Source organism: Larus michahellis, chromosome 1 (assembly GCF_964199755.1).
Source record: "Larus michahellis chromosome 1, bLarMic1.1, whole genome shotgun sequence".
Taxonomy (NCBI): Eukaryota; Metazoa; Chordata; class Aves; order Charadriiformes; family Laridae; genus Larus; species Larus michahellis.
This window is the reverse complement of record NC_133896.1, coordinates 197786807-197807641: the sequence shown is the minus strand read 5'-3', so window position 1 is coordinate 197807641 and position 20835 is coordinate 197786807. Positions and strand designations below refer to the sequence as shown.

The 20835-nt window shown below is 38.3% G+C and overlaps 1 protein-coding gene and 1 long non-coding RNA gene across 10 annotated transcripts in view; one reads left to right on the top strand and one right to left on the bottom strand.

Moving 5' to 3' along the window:
- N4BP2L2 (NEDD4 binding protein 2 like 2) overlaps window positions 1–13720 on the bottom strand; it is a 45088-nt gene extending 31368 nt beyond the window's left edge. For 5 of the 9 annotated variants that reach the window (XR_012584685.1, XR_012584686.1, XM_074567912.1 and 2 more), the window contains exons 1-3: window positions 13552–13718; window positions 9609–11086; window positions 3472–3596 (exon numbers count right to left, since the gene is read on the bottom strand). Coding sequence is in view for 6 of the 9 variants with exons in the window: in XM_074567912.1 (XP_074424013.1) it covers window positions 3472–3596; window positions 9609–11086 (1603 nt within the window). In the remaining 3 variants the exon portion in view is untranslated. Of the gene's footprint in view, window positions 1–3471; window positions 3597–9608; window positions 11087–13150 lie in introns of all 9 variants that reach the window. The other 4 variants (XR_012584687.1, XM_074567941.1, XM_074567951.1 and 1 more) reach the window with 3 other exon arrangements.
- Window positions 13721–13749: 29 nt separating this feature from the next.
- Window positions 13750–18139, top strand: LOC141735331 (uncharacterized). Its single transcript, XR_012584689.1, has 3 exons — window positions 13750–13810; window positions 14428–14529; window positions 16285–18139. It is a non-coding gene; the product is annotated as an uncharacterized LOC141735331 (long non-coding RNA).
- The last annotated feature ends 2696 nt before the right edge of the window (window positions 18140–20835 follow it).

Sequence of the window (20835 nt, the reverse complement as noted above, 5' to 3'; positions counted from 1 at the left end):
ACATATCTGAACTATTTCTGAGATCCATTAAAAAAAAATAAATTACAACCATGGTGTCTCTGCTTGAATAATGTTTGAACTCACTGGTCAACTTCTACCAAATCCAAAAGAGGGCAGAAGCTTCAGGAACAACAAGCTGCTTTGAGTTCTACAAAACAGGAACTGGTAAGAAGGCACATCCAAATTCACATCTTTATTGATGGAAAGGCAGACAGAGCACAGACATGATACAATTTGTTTGGCAGGACACTTATTCAGTAGCATACTTTTTAACTTTGGACCAGCAAAAGTACACCACTTCTTAACCAAACAGAAGCATCCTGGAGATCACAGAATCAAGATTGGCTGGAAGAATTTAGGGGACTAAACATGCAAATCAGTTGGCTACCTGAGATTCATCACCTCCACAGCACAGAAAGCACTTTAACATCACCCTAATGCATAAAATGGTATCTCTTCATAAGCCCAAGACTGCTTTAGTCTTGGTAAATCAATTAAGCATCTATCTTATGCCTAAACTTAACTTTGATCTGAGATCAGGTATTCTAAATCCCTACACAGTCCAGAAAGGATTCTCAGAGGACTCCTAACTCACATTACTAGGATTTGTCCCTGAAAAAAACAACATTACACAACCACTTTTTTTCGAGCACATCTAAAGAGCATGATTATGACATTCAGCTTCTACGTAATGCTACGCAGCAGACTCACCCAAGGAAGTGAAAAACTCAAGTTCTGTACCCTTATCAGCTTGATATTCACCTCCTTTTTATACAAACCAGGACAGCAGTTAAGATATTCTTACCAGAAGTTCAGCTGTTCTTACCAGAAGTTCAGAAGGAACTCCTGTAGAGGACAGTACCTAGACAGGGTACTTGAGTATCCCACTTTTGCGACAAATGGGCTATCTTAGTTTTCATTGTTTTAACTTCCTTCACCTTTTTATTTTGAAAGCAAGACCTCTGCCATTCCTTGCAGAAAAGGTCACAACTTTTACATCTTTAGAGAATAGCTACTTTATGCATGAATCAGTAAATGAGGTTCTTTTTGCAGGCTGAAACTAAGCCAGATGGAGAAGCAGATTTCCAATTTAGGATTATCAGATTCATGAAGAAATTTCTCATCTCCACCTACGACCCTAAAGCATCTTACAATTGAAAGTAAGGCCTTTATAAAACACATTCCTTGGCTTCTTTGTGCCTCAGTTAATCAGTAAAAACACAACAATGATTCCTTATCTATTTTACAAAAGCATTGTGAAGATCAATTCCATTAAAAAAAAGTCAACTGCTCTGATGCTACACATTGAAGCCAAGAAAAAAAATTTTTTTTAGTCCTAAGCAGTACTAGCAATGCAAGCCAAAAACACATCAATAATTTCACATTTCAAAATTCTTGCAGGAAGAGAGCAAGGATTCAGTTCTGCTTTTAAAAGACACAGAAAGGGTGCCAAAAAAAAAAAAAAGCAAGCATCATGGTTGCAAAGCAAAACTCTGAACCTTACGAAATACCTGAATTAAGGCTGGGTGTGTAGTAATGATAGGGCATATGCATTACCATACTGTCCTTAAATATGCATGTGTGCACTATTTCCTCCCATATACTCCCACTTCTTTGAGCACATGACAGACTTGTTCTGTAGTTGAATCGGGGGTATGTATCAGATCATCAGCACGATCCAAGCACTCCTTTTCTTTTTTTTTTTGTGAGATAAGTAATGAGTGAGTCAGGATGACTGCAAAGGGAGAAGGATCCTGTTTTGGTGAATGCTCTTGAACACCGTCTCACCTCTTTCCAAGTGGCCACTACTTTGTATGATCTTCATTTCCTGGCTGCCCAATTTCAAAAGTTACAGGTATCGTTTACAGAAGTGATATGAATTCATCTGAATATGAAGACAATGAAAATTTATTCTGAATATATGAAATTTAATTACTACTATATACTCTGAAGAAAATATCTAAATAGCTAAATTTGTCATCCAAAACAGGAAGATGTCTTTAGCAGCTCTGCCTTAACTTGCCAATGAAAAATTCAGAATATAATACTACTAGTGCTCACAGGAAAGTTAAGATGACAAACTAGATGAAAGAACAGAAATATCTGAAGTTCAAAAAATTAAAATAACACTCATACAAAAAAGTTTCCAGAACTAATAACGTTCCATGAAAAAAGGTTAACATTCTCTGAAGGTCTCATTTCATGCATTTCAAGGATACACACTCAAACGAAACCAAGAGCTTCTGAAGTCCTTCCAGTCAAGAGAGCTCTATCTAGACAAAGCAGGAGGTAAGAATTGAGTGTAACTTCAACCCAAAGCTATTCTGGCAAATGTTTCGCAATGGAGATGTTCTGTACAACATGGCACAGCTACTGTTCTTGCTATCAAAATACTGAATAACTAAATTATATACTGTTCTGGTTATCAAAACCACTGTGTAACTAAGTGATACAGAACTAGAGAGATCTTAAGGTCTAGTCATAAGAAGCCATTATCAAGTGAAAATTGTTTGATGGTCTTATAATTGTGAAGTGTTGAGCCCATAAAATACTGCCTTGTCAACTCTGCTGCTATTCGGGCTCCTACTGGGAACTTCATTCAAAGTATTTATTATTGCTGCACTCCAGCCTCAAAAGTGCTCTTTATAACTGATATCCTAATGATTGCTCTAAAAAATTCCTTCCCTGTTCAGACAGAAACGTTCCCTGATGTATAATAAATTTTGCATTAGGGTGAAGAGGGGAGGAAAGGGAAGAAGTTTTTTTTTCCTTGGCCCCCTGTATCTTTGGATGCAAAGAAGCAGTCTCCAGACAGGAAGGAAGTTTCTGCTTGAGACACTGCAGCGTGGAGAGTAATCTGCATGCACAGGCAATGGAGTTGCTCAGTCTGTCCACTCCTTGGAGCAGACCAAACACATAATACGATTCTTAGAAAACTGCTACAGAAAGAGCAAGAATCTGTCTGCTACCCTTCTTACCCCAGGTATCTACTTCCTTACCAATTAAACCCAACCTTTGGACGCTGCTGGGTATTAAAAAAGATGACTTATTAAAGCTGTTAATCTACACAGATGAACTAAAATCTTCCTCAGAAAAACTCTTTCATAAATTTTGGATGAACATCAGATCAGGAAAGATACCGGAAAAAAATAGGATACTCTGCTGTTGCCACCATTGAAGAGGTTCAATTCTGCCATCGAGATACTAGTATCAAATCAGCAGGTCATAGCACAAGGAAGAGAGATTTTCTGTTTTTAACTCTGAACCTTCTGTAAGTTCAAAATTTAATGTGTATATATATACACATTTATTAAAGTATAAAGAATACTTTAAATATATACTTCTATATATCCTATACTAATATATATATATGCTTTTCTTCATATAGACTATTAACACATGTGTGTCATTCTATACTTCTATTTTCTAAATATAAGCATAATCAATAGGATTCTTCTTATGCACTCAAACCTCTCTTCTGGTTCCACTCATGGGCATCACCAAGCTGAGCAGCATTATATGTATATCCATCTTGTTGACGAAAATAATCATCGGTGCTGAATACCATGCCATCACGACTTTGACCAAGCAGAATACTGTTAAACAAAGGAAAATGCAAAAATATTTTAACTCTTATTTTTCAGATAGAAAACAAAAAAACAGGAAAAAAGAATATAGTTAAAATAAATTTAACTGTGCCCTATTTCTGAACTTCTTGCAAACTTCAAACAGGTTTATAAAAGTACACTCATATATATTACCAATAATTCTAATCCAAATTAAAGCAATATATTTTCTCCCTTTCTGCTATTTCTGTATTTGTTATTTCTTGTCCTCCACCCCCAAGAGATGTTTGTACCCATCTAATTTATGTTTATATTGCAGTTAAGTTCCAAGTACCTCATAATAATTTAGTGTATTTACTAACATTTGCCATATCAATTCTCATTTCAAACTATCTCTAGAAACCAATCTGATCATGAGGAATCTGGATATAGCTGAGAAATGAACTGGATTTTTAAGTCCTTTTTCAGCACCTTAAACTCTCAGCACACCCTGCTCTGACCTTTGCCCATGCTGCTTGCACACACAATTTAGGTCAAACAGGAACAGCAAAAGAAAACTACTACTGTTTAAAGCAATTTCCCTATTTTCAGAAAAAAGTAAATGAGCCCAATAAACTTTCAAGATTGTCCTACTAATGAAAGTCAGGATTACAGAGTGTGTCCATATTCCTTCAAGATCCTGTACTCTTCTATTCCAGTTCTATGTCTTCTCCCTCAATCCTGGTGACACAGTCTTTCTGTTTTTTCATTAACTCTGGCACTCACTGGATCTATAAGCCATTCGAATTCATACTCGGAAGAAAGCAATCCTTTTCTCAGTTTTTTTTTTCTGGGTTACTTTTCTGAAGCTTTAGCAGTTGAGTCTATTTAAGAAAAGGTCCCAAACGCTGATACATTAAAACGGACTATCAATGGAGACCTCCCCTGGTTAAGCAGCAGCAAGCTGCTACATGGGTTAGCACGTGCTGTAGCACTGTAGTTTCAGTCTAATAGAAGACAAGAAATTTAAGATAGGATTTTTTCATATCTCAGTTTCTATCAGGGCATTATATTGGTTTTCCCTATCATTCATACTTTAGTGCTAACAGGGTGAAAGGAAAGCCATGCGTTTTACTATCCCTGCGTGTATTACTTCAAATCAGGGGAAAAACAATCACTTCTCAAATCACTTAAACCACTTGATTACAGTGTTTTAGCTTGGTTTCCTAAGGCCATTTGATGATGACTTCTGGACATACAGACCAATTTCAATGAAATCTGACAAAATATTATCTCAAAAATACCATGAAATTTTTTTTTTGGGGGGTGGGGTGGGAACAAACAGACAAAGCAAAGCAAATTTGCAAACAAATGGATAAAATGCAGAAATTCAAATTATAATCCACAAAGATAAAAGAAAACAATCGCGACATAAATTTCACAGCTACCCAGTATTTTAGGCCTGTCATTTCCAAGCATAGATACTTTACTGGCTAGAAGTTTATTTCATTTGTAGGTTAGAGTAAGTTGCATTACATTCTACTTCTTGCACAGCTAACATTAAAGATTATGGGAGAAATTTAAGTATACTTTAGCAAATAATAAAAGACACACTACACTGGAAAGCCAATGAGGGTAAAAAAGGGAACTCAGACACAGTTGCAATGTTCACTGTTAACATATTTAATTTTACTCCGTGTTGTAATATATTATATTACTGATAATATGCTTATTAATTACAGAAGTTATTGTAATCAGTGATGTAGGAATACTACAAAAATCCATTCAGCGTTTCTAGAATTCTGTATTTGCATTGCCATGAAATGCCACAGTCAAACCTTCTAGAAGCATCATACAGATCACTTTTGGATTTAATTAAAATTCATCCTAAATGATGCCCACAAATACCTGTGAGTTAGAGAAACTGATTATAGCGAAGTTACGGGGAATAATTAACTGCTGGTTAATCAATAACATCAGACTCTGTCAAATCAAATCCACATTAATCCATCCCAATGAGCAACCACCATTCTGACAAATCAAACTTTATTTTCAGAAAGTCTTTGAAAGTTGGGGTTTAAAGGAAAACCTTGTAAAACTGAGACAACAGCACAATCCCGTTTAAAGTCTGATCTACTTAGCAAATGTGATTACAAAACTTCCTGGAGTATTTTTGTTTTCGATAGTATATTTAAATTTGAAAATAGAGAACAGCCAGTTAGTGCCAAAAAGCATTTATAGCCCTTTGCAACACTCAGACATCACTGTCCTATGGAAATTTAGGCAACTATTCTGGCTCAGAAATAGGCAACATGTCCAAAGGTTACAAAACGCAAACTGCACTACAGAAAAGAACTGGCTAAATCCCAAATAATGTAGGGGAACAAATGCATGTTAGTTCTAAGTTACCAAGCTTTTCTGTAAGTATCTGCAGGAAGAGCTACTTAAGTTTAATTCCCACACAAACAATTTGTTATGTTTTGCCACCTGCTGTCACCAACAACAGACCTGTTATGGATCATAGTTTAGAGACTGGGACACTGCATTACAGATTAATTTACATTCCTACACATTTACTGTCACACAATTAAGTTGTTGGTTGTTTTTGCTTTTAAAATACAGATATCTGTAACAACAAAATTCAGATTAGCGAGGACCAGAAGAAACACTAATGATGCAAATATTAAGTAACATGATCAAAGCTGCATACAAGCTGTTTTTATCCTTCTTGCTCTTTCTCCCTTTTTCAGAGTTAAGGTTACTTCAGGAGAAACAGCAATGCTACTTCAGAAAGCAGAGCATGATAAACCAAAAGTACAGCTGCTTTTCTTGGACATTGTTCAATAATTATTTGTGTTAGAGCCTATGTCTTTTAATAGGATGTGTATCACACTGGTTTAGGAGAGCACAGAAGGCTTTAAAGCCTATTTTTTTTTCAAAGTAGATAAAATGGCACAAGGAAATCACATACCACACACAATAGCAGGTTTTTTCCTATCTATTCCTCTCTTGTAGAAATCATTTAACAGGAATTTATATTCATTACGTTACTTGGCCATGACTTCAAACACGGCCCAATTTTCTTATTTACAGTATGCTACATTTGCTGATTAATAAGGCTAGAAAAACAGGATCCATCTTCCACACTCACTTTGCGTGCTGAATGTATATACATGCATCTTAAAGAGTAAGGAATATCTGCCTTAATAAAAGAGACAGCAAATAATAACTGGTATTCTTCTACTAGATGAGTAGGTAGACACATCCCTACAGCTCCTGGCCGTCAGGTTTCTGTAGGAATATATATGAACCGATGAATCCACACTAATGGGACTAATGGGGCATTAATTTTTATTTTTATTTTTATTTCTAGGAACTGACTGTTTGCGAGTGTTCTGGAGAATAATTCACTTAGTCAAATTCTTCTGTTGATCTTCCAAGCATCATTAGTTGTAGCAATAAAGAAATACAACAACAAGGGGTCAGGAATCTTGCAAACCCATCAACAAAGTTTACTCTTGAAATATTTTGTTATTATTCCTTGAAGTTCAGAATACACCACAATTTATTTATGAACCTATGTAACTGATACCCATACAGACTTCATATGCCGTACGGATTTCATATAGCAAACTACGTTTGCAAGAATAATCCTAAAACTACAGAATTTGGGAAGGCAAAGTTACCACCAAAGAGGCCAGAGTAACAAAACCCTTACCTTATACACAACACACAAGCTATCACAAAGTAATGAGTTTCTGAACTGAAACTTCAATTATTACAGCAATGATCATAGCCTGTTTCTAAATTGTGAAATGAAGACATAAAATAAAACATTTAAAAGCCTGACAATTACCTCCTTCAGATTTTGTAGTATTTAAACTTGTAAAATATAAAACACAAACATACTTGTTGACGTCATATGTAATAATTCACATACTTCTAACAAGTATTTGGAAATAAAATTTATCCCAGGCTCATGAATTAGGAAACAGAAACAACAAAAAGCACATCTATGCAAAGAAAGTATCATTACTACCTAAACCCACAGACTTCAGTGGAAGATTTGGGACAGATACAGGTCAAGTTTGGGAGCAGGAGGAAGTGTCTGTACTTACAAACCCTCACTTTGCACAAAACACAAATAGGAATTCAAGATTCCTGAGTCTCACTGCTGCTCTGCTGTCATTTCATACTTGAGAAACCCACTTGCAAGATGCATCTCATTCCCTTCTAGCACTGATCCACATGGATGATGTCAAGTTTCTGCTGTTCCTACACAGTCATTTTGCTACCAAAAGTGGTAGAGGCTTGTCTGCAGGAGCTAAAGAGGTGAAGCTTGCAAAGATACCTTTGGGTACTAACATGACATCAGAAGACTGCATTTACTGTCCTAGTCCACACTGCAGAAGTCTATGATGTTATATACATACAAATATAGTCAACTTTATTAAGAATAAGACTTAATTAATAATATATATATTTTCCTCATAGGCAGACATTAATTCATGGTTCGTTCCCCTTCCCTTCCCCCCCCCCAGGTACCTGAGACATGATTTTATGGGAATCAACAATTGCAGCCAAACTTTGAACATATGAAACTGCACATAATTGAATACACTGAAAAATAAGTCCCACACAGTTCAAATTCTGCATCCAAATTTGGTGACTATTCTTGACGTTGATCTCATAGTACTCACTTTCCCATCTGTTGAATGAAATTAGTAATTGATCTCACTAGCAAAAAAGCAAGAATATGTGTTCATAAAAACCTGAAGATATTTAGAATCTCTCAGATAATATGAATAAAATATTTGGAGAAAGACTCAAAAGACAATTCAGCACACAAAACATGGAAAACAAAATATTCTATTCTGCTAGATATCTTCATTAAGTACTGTCCAATTCCTGCACTGAGGCAGCATTTTTCCCACAGTTATTATTTTTTTTCCAATTTTTTATGTTGCTTTCATATATTAAAGGAATTATTGCCATAATACCCACACAGGCTCATGTAGCTTCAGAAATGTATGCTTGCAAAAGCACTCAGTAACTAGAAAATGTTATTGTTAAAATTATACAAATACATAAGCTAGACATTTCTAATAGGTATTTTTTCTATTATATGGTCTCCTAACTTTCAGAAGAAAAAAACCAAACAGGAAGGTTACTCCTTTATACGTAAGACAAGGAAGAACATGATCACTGTATCTATCTAATAGACTCTTAGCATAGAACGGAAGATAACCAGAGAAGTGATGTACAGTTTCTGGATGAAGCTCAATCAGTTAAGTACTGATACAGTAACCTTTTTTTTTTTTCTATGCAAGAGAAACCTTATTTTCACTTAATACAAATAGTGCCTGTGCTCTACGTCAATTTCTGTGCTTTTTAAACTAGGCTAAAAAAAAAAAAAAAAAAAAGTGAAAATCCAAGTTGGAGGTGGTACCTGCTTTTAACCCTGGCAGACTTCAAGTATATTTTTAAGGGAAAATAATACTTTTCTTGTGTGCTGTTCACAAATAAACAGAGAAGTTGGCAAACCATAGTATGAAAAAAAAAAAAAAAAGAGTGAGATTATACTTAGTTTCATCAACACACTGAAAACAAATTAAGTATTTTCAAAGTAGTAAAATTCTTATGGTCTTTGAAGACTTTTGCATGGGCATAAAAAAGTACTTCTGGTTCAGTAAAATTACTACTGTTAGATTCGACAGAAGATTTTTTTTAAATTAAGGAACTTAAGAATAAAAAAAAAAAAAAAAAAGAGGCAGAACATCACATACCAGTATACCTGAAAATTTCAGAATAAAAGGCTATGCAATTTAATGGATAGAGAACACAAAACAGCTCCTGTTCATCAAAAGTCTAAAGGAGACAAAAAACCCCAAGTGAATGTTTTTAATATTTACTGTCATTTGTACTCATTAACTAAAAATTACTGCATTTTAATAGCCTAATGTACAAATACTAAAGTTTGCCAAGTGCTTACAGATACATATATTTTTAATTCTTAAAAAATTTTATTTGAATAAGTTTCTCAAGCTTTAAGTCTTTACTTACCGAGAAAGTGTTGATTTCCCTGAACCAGGTAGGCCTCTTAAGATTAGGAGCCATTTCTGTGAACAAGTGAATCTTTCTTCAGGTAACTGCAAGTGAGAAAACCTGTGCATTCCTTCTGTATTGTCAGCTTTTGGATCCTTCCAACACTCTTGTCTGGTTTCACAGAAACCATTATTTTGAAGTCCGTTCTGGTCATTATTTTGGAGTCCGTTCTGGTCATTATTTCCATTTCTGAAGACCTGAGTAGTATGAAAATCAGTATGACCAGTACAGTCGGTATTTTGATCAAGCAATGGACCATGACTGTTGAAATCAGTATTTCCATGGTAACCATGATAATTTTTGTAAGGAAGTTCACTACTGTGAGAAGGGAGAGAATCTGTGTTTTGTGGTGGGGAATTAAGTATCTGAAAATGTGATTGATGGTTGAATCTAGGAGCAAGAGGTCCCTGAGGTACTACGAAGGACTCTGTTGACTGCCAAGCAGGTCTCAATTCAGGCACTGAGTAGTTCCAATATTTAGAATCTACTTGTCCCGTACAGGTATTTTCAGTTTTCCAGCCACTTGCTTCCACAACAAACTGCTGGTCATTGCTTGTTTTCTCACTGATATGTTCCCCAAATAAACACTGTCCATTCTCGTAAAATGAGGGTTGCGGGCTGCCCAACAATACACTTTGACAATCCTCTTGTGAGGTTTGACAACAGTTATATGGAGAATATTGTTCCTGAGGAGTTTCAGTTTCTTTTTCCTGAAAAGTAGTATCTAAATTTTCACTTTCCAGCTGGTGAATTTCTTTATAGAACTGGTCAAGTTCATCATCTATTTCTGGTACAGCAGAAGAAATAGCCTGAAACTTCTTTGCCTCCTTTCTTTTAGCTCTGTTTACATGCAATTCATTCTCATCTCCCCCACTGCTTCCACCTTCATCACAACTCCCAGATTTGTCATGTTTGTTGCTTTCGCCAGGCTTGTAAATTGGTCCGATAAATTCTTTGCTTGTAAAAAACTCTTCATCTGATGCATTTCTATTTACTGAGAATGATGTGCAGATATTCCTAATATTATCTTCACCAGCAGTATTTGTAATAAAAGGGCCTTTCTTGTCTTCAATTTTAGTGTCATTTATTGATGCAAATGGAGGATTTACATTCTGCACAGTTTCTGAATCAACTGGCTGACTAAGCACTACGTTATTGTCAGGGGGCACTTCATCTGGTGCTTCAGTTCCCAAAACACCAGTAAGTATTTTCTCTTGCTTCTGCATTTCATGTTGCATTTGGTTATCCAAGGCATACACTGGTATCAAATAGTTTGATGTTCTCTCAGCATACGCTTCCCCTTGAATACCTTGGTTATCATCATCAGAGAGTTTCTTGTAAGCCCCTTCTGTTGACTTCATTTTTTTAGAACATGGTTCAATTGTGATTTCATCCTGACGCTCCAAGAGTCTTACTCTATTTTCAGCATGAAGCATCTTAGAAAAAAATAATACATTATCAGCATGCACATTTTTGAAAAGCAGAAGTTATTCAGGCCTATGATACGCATCCTCAGACCTTCCATGGTCACAACTAAGATGTACTCAATCAGATGAAAAGCAGACATCACCTACTGGAAGTCTTGTTTAAATAAAATTGCACCATTATTGCACATCTTCAGCAAAGCAATACATTAGTGCTGTACCAGTCTAGCAGTCACATTTTATGCCACATCTTAAATAATTTACAAATCACTCTTTTAAAATGTGAATATTTGAAAATGAATTACATCAACAACCTCTGTTCTCTATTGACCTATGCTATTTTGACGAGTGTTATAAATCTCTTTTACAGCATAAACATGTGCCAATTTCCAATGCACAAACTGATGCCTGACATCACTAATACAACCAACAAAAATGCAAATACTTCAACGACAAGGATTATTTTCTGTGACACAAACTGAACTTAACTAATTCATTTAACACCAATCAAATAGATGCTGGATGGCATTTATAATTTGGTATTAGTCAAATAAGACTTAAATCTGCAATCTGTTATTACATTTTTGGTTTTGGAACAACTAAAGACCTTTGTCAGGGACCAAGACCACTTGGTTGCATGTTTTCTAAAAACAAGCACAAAAAAAGCAATCCCTGCCCCAAACAGACTGCAATTTAAGAATGCATCAATGGGTTCCAGAAATATTCAGAGACATGAGAGCAATTAAAAACAAAGCAAGATGGCACTGACCACCATGACATGCAGTTATGCCATTACCCATATATTGGTTAGAATTACGTGGATTTTCCTTTGTATTCCTGAAGTCTAGATAGAATGCAATAAAAAACAATAGTCATTTTATTATAAATCAAGTGCCAAGTAGTTTATTCAGCAAATCCCCCCCAAAAAAAAACCCCAATGTAGTACCAAACAAGAAAGAAATAATTTTTCCTACTAGAGGGTTTATTCTACTGCTTTCTGTGAACATTTCAAGTTTCTGCGAGTAAATATTAATAAGTGTCACATATACCTCATTCTGGACAAAAAATGAAGTTTTGTTTCTCTAGCTGGAAAGGATCTGTAGGTAGCATTAAAGGAAGATTTGTAAGTAACCTTTATCATCTCACGTTCACTTGCAAAACTAACAAGGTGTTACTCCAGGCACTTTCCCACCTACTTCCCAAAGGAAGAGAATTCTGCCATCCTCAGTCTCCAAATGTCTAAACCAAGGAGACTTTACTGTTTACACTTGACTTTACTACTTGGAAGGCAGCACTAATATCAGAAGAGGGAAAAACACGGCCATGGAACTACCCCTCTTCCTCAGAGCTGGTGGAACAACATTGTGGGTACTATGGTCTCTCCTCAAGATATACACATTTTAGGCATACCTCCAACTCCTCTGTTCCTCTTTTTTGTAAATTAGAAAGCGAGAGTGACGTCAAATGAATTGGGGACTCTATCCCCCATCTATCCAAAAATGTTACTCTACCTTCACTCAAAACCAGGGTTGGAATAAAAAAGTTGCTTTATTAGTTTCTATGTCCACATCTATCTTCTGGTATGGCGTTTAAGCAGAGTCCATGTTCTGATATGTAAAAACAGGGCATGTGCATACTTGCTGCACAGCTATCTCTCTAACGATGGAGAATGCTGCTCTGTTACTGTCCCAGATAGGAACATCCTTTCTTGATTATCTTTAACACACTTGCTCTGATTATCCTTTGGGACAGTGAAGTTACATGAGAAAGCATCTCCACCAGCATTCTTGGGGAAGACAGCGCAAGTATGTACTGAGAACGCACAATCTATGTGACAGTCTTGCCTCTTTAATGGGACAGGCATAGGTCTGTCATATTTCTGTAAAGAACTGGTTGTAAGCATTGAACCTGAACTGGCATACATCATTCACCAGGCTGGTGCTTGCAACACTAAATTACCACTTTAACTAAGCAGCCAAACATCCAGAAGACTCAAACAAGTAACTCACAGCCTTAAGCACCACCTGCACAATAAATTTCCAAATGAAAAAAGAAGGCATATGTGGCAGAACTTACAGATAGGGGAAACTGATTGGTTTTGTCTGTGCGACCACCTCTTTCTTGGTTCAGAGGAGACAAAGCACGTAGGCCAGCGTCCCCCACACAGCCAGGCCGCACGGCAGAGCCGGAGGCAGCAGGCGCTGAGGTGAAGGCGCGGCTGCCGGGAGCCGCCTGCCCTGACTCCCGGTAGGTGTGTCAGCTGCTCCCCCCACAGGGTAAGGCACCCTGCTCCCCGCCACACACACGCTTCCCTCAGCCTAGCGCCGATCTCCCACAAGCGCAGCTGCCGGCACCCATGCGCCAACACCGCCGCCCGCCCGCGGCGGCCCGAGCACTCGGCCAAGCCCCGCTTTGCCACACACCAGTACGGAGAAGCGCCTCCCCGGCCGCAGCCGCATGCGGACGAAGAAACCAACCTCAAGGCAGAGCCGCCCGACTCCCGCCGCTTCGGCGAGCAGCGCCCTCCCAGCCGGCGGCGGGGGGAGACGCTACCGACCTCTCGCCCTCAAAATGGCGCCGCCTCCCACTACCCCTTCATCCCCGCAACCCCCGGCCCGTTTTGGGACTTGTAGTTCCGCCCGCCTCGGCCTCGGACTACAGCTCCCAGCATCCCCCTCCGGGGGGAGGGGCGTCACTGAGCGCGCGGACGTGGGGCGCGGGAAGGGGACGTTGCGGGTAGGCCACGACGGGCGCGCGCTGGGCTCGGCGGGGTCGGGCAGGGCAGGGCCGGGCAGGGCAGGGCCGGGCTGTGAGGGGCGGGCTGTGAGGGGCGGGCTGTGAGGGGCGGGCTGTGAGGGGCGGGCTGTGAGGGGCGGGCTGTGAGGGGCGGGCTGTGAGGGGCGGGTTGCGAGGGGCGGGTTGCGAGGGGCGGGTTGCGAGGGGCGGGTTGCCCTCCGCAGACCCGCCCCCCCCCCCCCCGGAGGAAAGTATTCGAAGGCAACGGGGGGAGGGGGGGTTTAGGCTATTTTAAACGCTCTTTGGGGTACTCTCAGCGGGCAGGGAGGTGTTTGGGTGTGTGCAGTCTGTCCGGTGGGGGCAGAGGGCCTCTCCGATGTTTCCCAGCTGCCAGGAGTACTGCAGTAAACTCAGAGAAGCATAGAATGGTTATGGTTGGAAGAGACCTTCAAGATCATCAAGTCCAACCAGTAACCTAGCATTGCCAAGTCCACCACGAAATCATGTCCCTCAGCACCACATCTGCATGTGTTTTAAATACCTCCAGGAATGGTGATTCTGCCACTTTCTGTTCCAATGCTTGATGCCGCTTTCTGTGTTTTTTTCCTAATACCCAGTCTAAACCTCCCCTGCTGCAGCTTGAGGCCGTTTCCTCTTGTCCTATCGCCTGTTACTTGGGAGAAGAGACCAACCCCCACCTCTCTACAGCCTCCTTTCAGGTAGTTGCAGAGAGCGATAAGGTCTCCCCTCAGCCTCCTTTTCTCCAGGCTGAACATCCCCAGCTCCCTCAGCTGCTCCTCATAAGACTTGTTCTCCAGACCCCTCACCAGCTTCATTGCTCTTCTCTGGACCCGCTCCAGCACCTCAATGTCTTTCTTGTAGCGAGGGGCCTAAAACAACATGGTACTCAAGGTGGGGCCTCACCAGTGCCGAGTACAGGGGGACGATCACTTCCCCAGTCCTGCTCACCTCACTGTTTCTGATACAAGCCAGGATGCTGTTGGCCTTCTTGGCCACCTGGGCACACTGCTGGCTCATACTCAGTTGGCTGTCAGCCACCACCCGCACAGGTCCTTTTCTGCCAGGCAGCTTTCCAGACGCTTCTCCCCAAGCCTGTAGCATTGCTTGGGGTTGTTGTGACCCAAGTGCAGGACCCAGCACTTGGCCTTGTTGAACCTCATACCATTGGTCTCAGACCATCAATCCAGCCTGTCCAGATACCTCTGTAGAGCCTTCCTACCCTTGAGCAGATCAGCACTCCCACCCAACTTGGTGTCATTAAATTGGCAAGCTAATGTCTCTAAATCAGTATTAAGATATCTGGTGTTTTTTTCTTGGTAGAAGAAAAAATGTCGGAAGCTCCAGCTGGCAGCCTCGTTTGCATTTCCTCTCTTTTGCTTTTCCACTCTCCTGCTCTGACTGCTGTACCCACACCACATTTGGGCTCTGGTTTTGGTGGTGTGGCTGACCTTCCTAAAACTCTTTGATTGTTGTGTTTGGTTGTTTGGTTTTTTTTAAATAAATAAACTTTGCAGGCATCTTATGCCTAGACATTAGGCCTGTCAATGTTAATTTGAATAAAGCTTTATTTTTTTTTTGGCTGTAACTCCAAAAGAGAAAATTTATTATATACATATACACCTCTGCTAGATGCACTTACTCTGACCACTATGTTAAAGATAAAATATTTCCTTCTGTAGAGTTTTGAGCGCCAGAGCATTTATTTTGCTTTAAGTGGTATTCTGATTTTTTGTAAGAACAACAAAGAAAGATTTTAGCATTATGAAGTTATGATGAGGATTCTCCCCAATGTAAGAGCTGCCCAAGTTTCCTAGAGATGTATTGTACTTCTTAAATTAACTTGCAACTTCTCCTTACAGCAGAGAGTATATTTTTTTCTGTAATGTGGCTACATTCTGTTCTTCACATCTTCTGGTATTACGCAAAGCAAACCACATTTTTCCTAAGGAACAGTCTTGTAACAGCAATTCCCCAATTTTCTTTAGTGCACACAGCAGCTCCTGTAAGTGATGTGCCAATTCCAAATATCTGCAACATTTATACTTTCAGATGACCAGAATAAATGATGAGTATTTTAGAGTTTATTTAGTTTATAAAGTCTCTGAAATTAGTTTATTTGCTATTCAAGGTAAAAAGAAAATAGTAATTGTTAAAATCCATGCCAGACATTCCCTCCAGTTACCCCTGTGACTGAAACATAGTCTCTTTTCCTGTGCCAGACGATAGCCTTGTTTTGTTAGAAGGGACAGATGTGTCTTTGGTAGCATTTAAATTTAGATCAGAAGTGAGATTTTGAAGTGAATCTCCTGATTCTTCCCATTTACGATGCTTTGTTAAGATTAGTGCTTGTCCAATTTAAAAGCTACGTGTATTGTAGCTACGTGAAATGTGTATTGTATGAATGCCACAATCGTAGCATGAAATAATTTTCCACATTGATTTGCTCTTAACAGTGCTGCCATAATTACGTAGACATTGCCTGCATCAGAACCAGACCTGGGAAATCTGTGTGCAGCTGCTTCTGAGGAATAAGGGTGGCATAACCTTGGCACTCCATTGCAGACTGGAAAAACAATATGTGAATTCTCCTGGAAAACAGAAGCAGTCCTTATTTTGTAATCTACAGTCAAAGAGACAAATTCTAAAGCTATTTTGAAGTAAATAAAAATTCAGAAGGAACTGGTCATTTCTGCTGTAAGGAGTTCTTTCAGAAAGGAAATTTCATAAAGAACTGGCCTTTGCTATCAAGAAAAATGTAGAGACACAAGATATACAAGGGAGTATGTTATTGCAGGTTGGTGGAATATTTATAACACAAGAATTTTCGGAAATACAAAGGGCTACACTGCTTTATTCTTCTACCCTTTTTCATGAGATAATCTCAAGATAATAAGACTAGTCCTTAATTTTAATATTAAAAATATTTTGCAACCAAGTTTCTTGACTTCTTAGAGAATTCTTTTCTAATAGTAATACTATTGATTATTTAATCCTAAGGAAAAAAGTATTTTCCATCTGAAATAATAATTATTTGCTTCCCTATGCAAGCTAAGTGATGAAAAGCCCAAGTTAACCATTTAGAGAGAGTAAGAGTGTGCTGTACGAGGACCTTTTGAAGGGAGTATCTGGAGATCAAAGCTCTTAAGTGCTTCATGTTGTGTATCTGGTAATTGTCTCGGATGTATTTCATTTTGGGAATTCTCCCAGTACTTGTGTACCTAATTAAATAAGCCACATGTTACAGCTGACAATACCCTAATGTCATTTTTTCAACCTCATTGAGGGTAATAAAATATGCCTTCCCTGATGATACTGCTACAGCTGCTTCAGATCCCATAAGGGGAGATGTTGTACTTATTTGAGACAAAGCTATAAACATCTCCCTCAGAATCCTCAGACTGCACTGGATGATAAAAGACGTTCCGTCAGAAACATCGGCAGGAGAAGCTGATAGGGTAGGTAAAAGTAGTGTCCAAGGGGCTGAACACTGTAATGGTGAAAATATTTACAAAGAAGCATTAACAGATAGTGGTTTATCTTTGTTTGCACAGGAGTCTGAATTTTATAACTTCATTTTTTTCATCTGTTTATAAATTTGCTTAGAACTGTACCACGTACCAGGTAGAACTCTACCGTGTACCTCTGCTATATGTTACCCAAATCACACTTCCTTTAATGCACAAAACTCATTATGATTTTGGTAGAAGCTTCTCATAGAAATAAAAATTATTATAAGAGTGTAGTACTGTTGTTGCATGGATAACAAATAATGAAAAATTATCTATTCTTGTGTTTCTTGACATTTATGCCATCACCTTAGTATTAGTTGATGAAATGTTGTCTTTAACTGCTCTAAGAGAAGACTGAAAGGAAAATATTCCACTTTATATAATCAGATTTTGATTCAGTTTTCCAGGGGTCTTGTAAGTCTGAGTTCATTACAGATAGCATCACAATCTGTATGTGTAAGGGAAGTGAAGAATGTTCTATGAAAAAAATTCATTTTGATGTTGTGTAACTTGAATGTTTGAACTTGCAAATGGAGCCTTTTCTCAGAGTAGTTTTTGCATTTCATTGCCTTAATTAAAAAGGGAAGATGGCAACTGCCCACTTTGGAGGATCATCCTGGTTGCTACATGGTTTACCAGTAAAGTTGGTGCTTTAGATCCATGGCAGAGATCACTGGTATACTGGTACTAAAGGAGAGCGTTGCACTGACAGACTGCTCTCTTCTGCATGGTCCCAATTTCATGTTGTGTAGAAAAAAATACCTTGAAGTGCAATTTCGAATTACAAATAAACCACACTAAAACTAAACTACTGTCAGAAAAGGTGCTTGTGCTACTCTCGTCCCATACATGGGGGTGCCTAGCTGCTGTCCTGCCTCCTTTCTCTTGGTAGCTTTTGTTCTTGTTTGACCCTGGACAGACCCAGTGCTCATGCATCACTGAGAACAAGAACCTGGGGAGGGTGTTGGGACTGGACCCCTCCTTTCAGCAGCATTCAGCTCTTGGATCAGTTTAAGTGTATCGCCTCACCCTAATGGTTACCAACTAATGTGAAGCCAGCACCTCCTTGCCATTGTTGTTACACTCCAGTGTTTCTGCCCACTGTGACTGCGAGCCTCTTCCTCACCTCAAGTGTTCCGTTCCAAAATGATCTTCCTTCTTGAATGGTTCCCATTATTCCCTTACATTCCATAGTCCTATATCACCTCCTACCACGAATGCTCCTCTTTTTTCCCCTTCCCTCCCTTTCCATTTGATTCAGGGTGTTTTCTTCCTTCTGGTTTTTATCACTTTCTTTGCTACAAAAGACTAATGTGCTGCCTTTATCTTCTCCTGCAAGCCTGGAACACAGCATCACAGTGGCATCCGTTTGCTGAGGGGAAACTACAGAGAATACACACGTTCTCTGCAGAGAGAGAGGTACACTGTTTGGGTACACTGTAATGGCAGTAGGAAGAGGAATATTCTTCAGATTTCTGAAATTGGTAGTTCCTGTTTCATAAAAGGGGAAGCGCTGTGTATTTTTAATAAAACTATTATACTATTCTTTTTTGTAAGGAAAGATTTCCCTTAAATTTGCTTCTAGAAACATTTTAGATAAAACTTCCCAAAATAACTCAGCATGAAGAAGGTAGCTGACATGAAAAATACTAACCTACAAAATTAAATGTTGGCAAAGCAATAAATGCCTATATTGTGCCTTTCCATGGAAAAGATTAGGCAAATTTAAGATAGACAGAATGATGAGACTCTATGTATAATAGCAAGGAAAAAAAAGTAAGAGAAATACCCAGTGGGCACCACTTGATATTGGCTTTTGTAATTAAGGGTTAATATGGAATGATAGCTTAATCATTTAGATCTTGTGTCTTGATCTTGTTATCAGACTTGACGTAGCAGAGTACTCTTTCTTCTTCTCATAACACTGTTCTTCTAATAACACTTTAATAAGACATGCATTTGAGCTCAAGAGGACTAGTTATGTACTCGTATTTAATCGTGCCTCTTTCTGAAGGATAATCACCTTGGGTCTTAGTTTGTCTTGCCACTCTGTACCTCACTAAATCTTGTTAGAAAAAGTGAGGCTTCAAGATGTTTTAGGAAATATAGGAAATACTCTTGCATAATTCTTTGAATTTAAATTAAACTATATTGAGAGAAAAATTCTGGTGAACATTAAGAGAACTGGTTCACTCAACCAGCTAGGAATATTGTTTGCCAAGTGGTTTTCTGAAATATTTGTATGGCAAAGAGGTATACTGATATGTAAATGTCAGATCAAAGTTTCAATCATAAAAATTTGGTAACAGTTTTTGGCTTATTTATTTCCACAAATAAAAGGGTTTTTTAATTTTCAAATTTAAACTTGAGAATTAACTTAGCAGCTCTGTACTATAGTTTTGATAAAGTCCTATCTTTTTATGAAAAAATATCCCTACTGGCCTGCTGGTTATAGGAGATAGGAGTATTTTTTGATATGTATATAACAGTATCTAGTAAGCAATATTTAATATATGGAGAGATGAGTATCTCTTTTGATTATGATATAAGTAATTTTTCATTTAAATAATTGTTATTAGATTCCCTTCCAATATAGGATGAACCCTTTTGAAGATAAAAATATTGGGGAGAAAATAAAAGGAACACCACATTAGTTTACTTTGGAGGCTCTTTAAATCTTTGATTTAATGTTTTTTGGTTGAAATATGCATGATATGTAGAGAGAGATATGTGTGTGTGTATATATATATATTGACAGTAAAGTACTGTTCTCTAAGTTAGGTCTCAAGCACTATAGCAAAACAGAACTAAAAGAACTGTAAGATTTAACCTTTGTTTTAAGGCAGAGTGCTTTATAAAATATAGCAACTGCTGGCCTATAGCTATGCTGAGTTTATAGGCTGTGAAATATCAGGGGAAAGCAGACTAAGAGAACACGATTCTGAACAATTTAAGTGTTTCAAAGTAGAGCATGGGAAATTTCTGGGAAGAGACACTCAAGGTGAAGGTCCGTGCACTGCTTAGTGTGCAAGAATATCTAAATAGCAGCTCAAATTTACATAAAAATGGAGGAGACTGAGTATAATGCTTTCAGTAGGCTTAAATTCAATGGGACATTAAAATAAGTAGCTTTAAATAGAGGGCAGACAGTGGAATAGTAAAACGAAAAAGTGTGAGTAGAAGAAAAAGAGCATCAGATAGAGCAACTGAAAAATATCCAGCATTTTACACAGCAGAATATGTTTATTTAATGTTTAATACACTAATCACTGTTTAAATGAGAGGAAAAGAGGTGATGAAATACTACAGAAGTTTAGTGCAACATGCTTAGTTATGGCAATGTTAACATCCCCACTGTTTTGTAGATTACTTTTTCCTTTTAACTATGCAGTTGTTACCTGAAATTAATTTTATTTGGATACTTGAAGTTTAACAACTGAGATGCTCACCTTTCAGATGCAACTTACTTAAATATTTTCCCCATTTTTTCATACT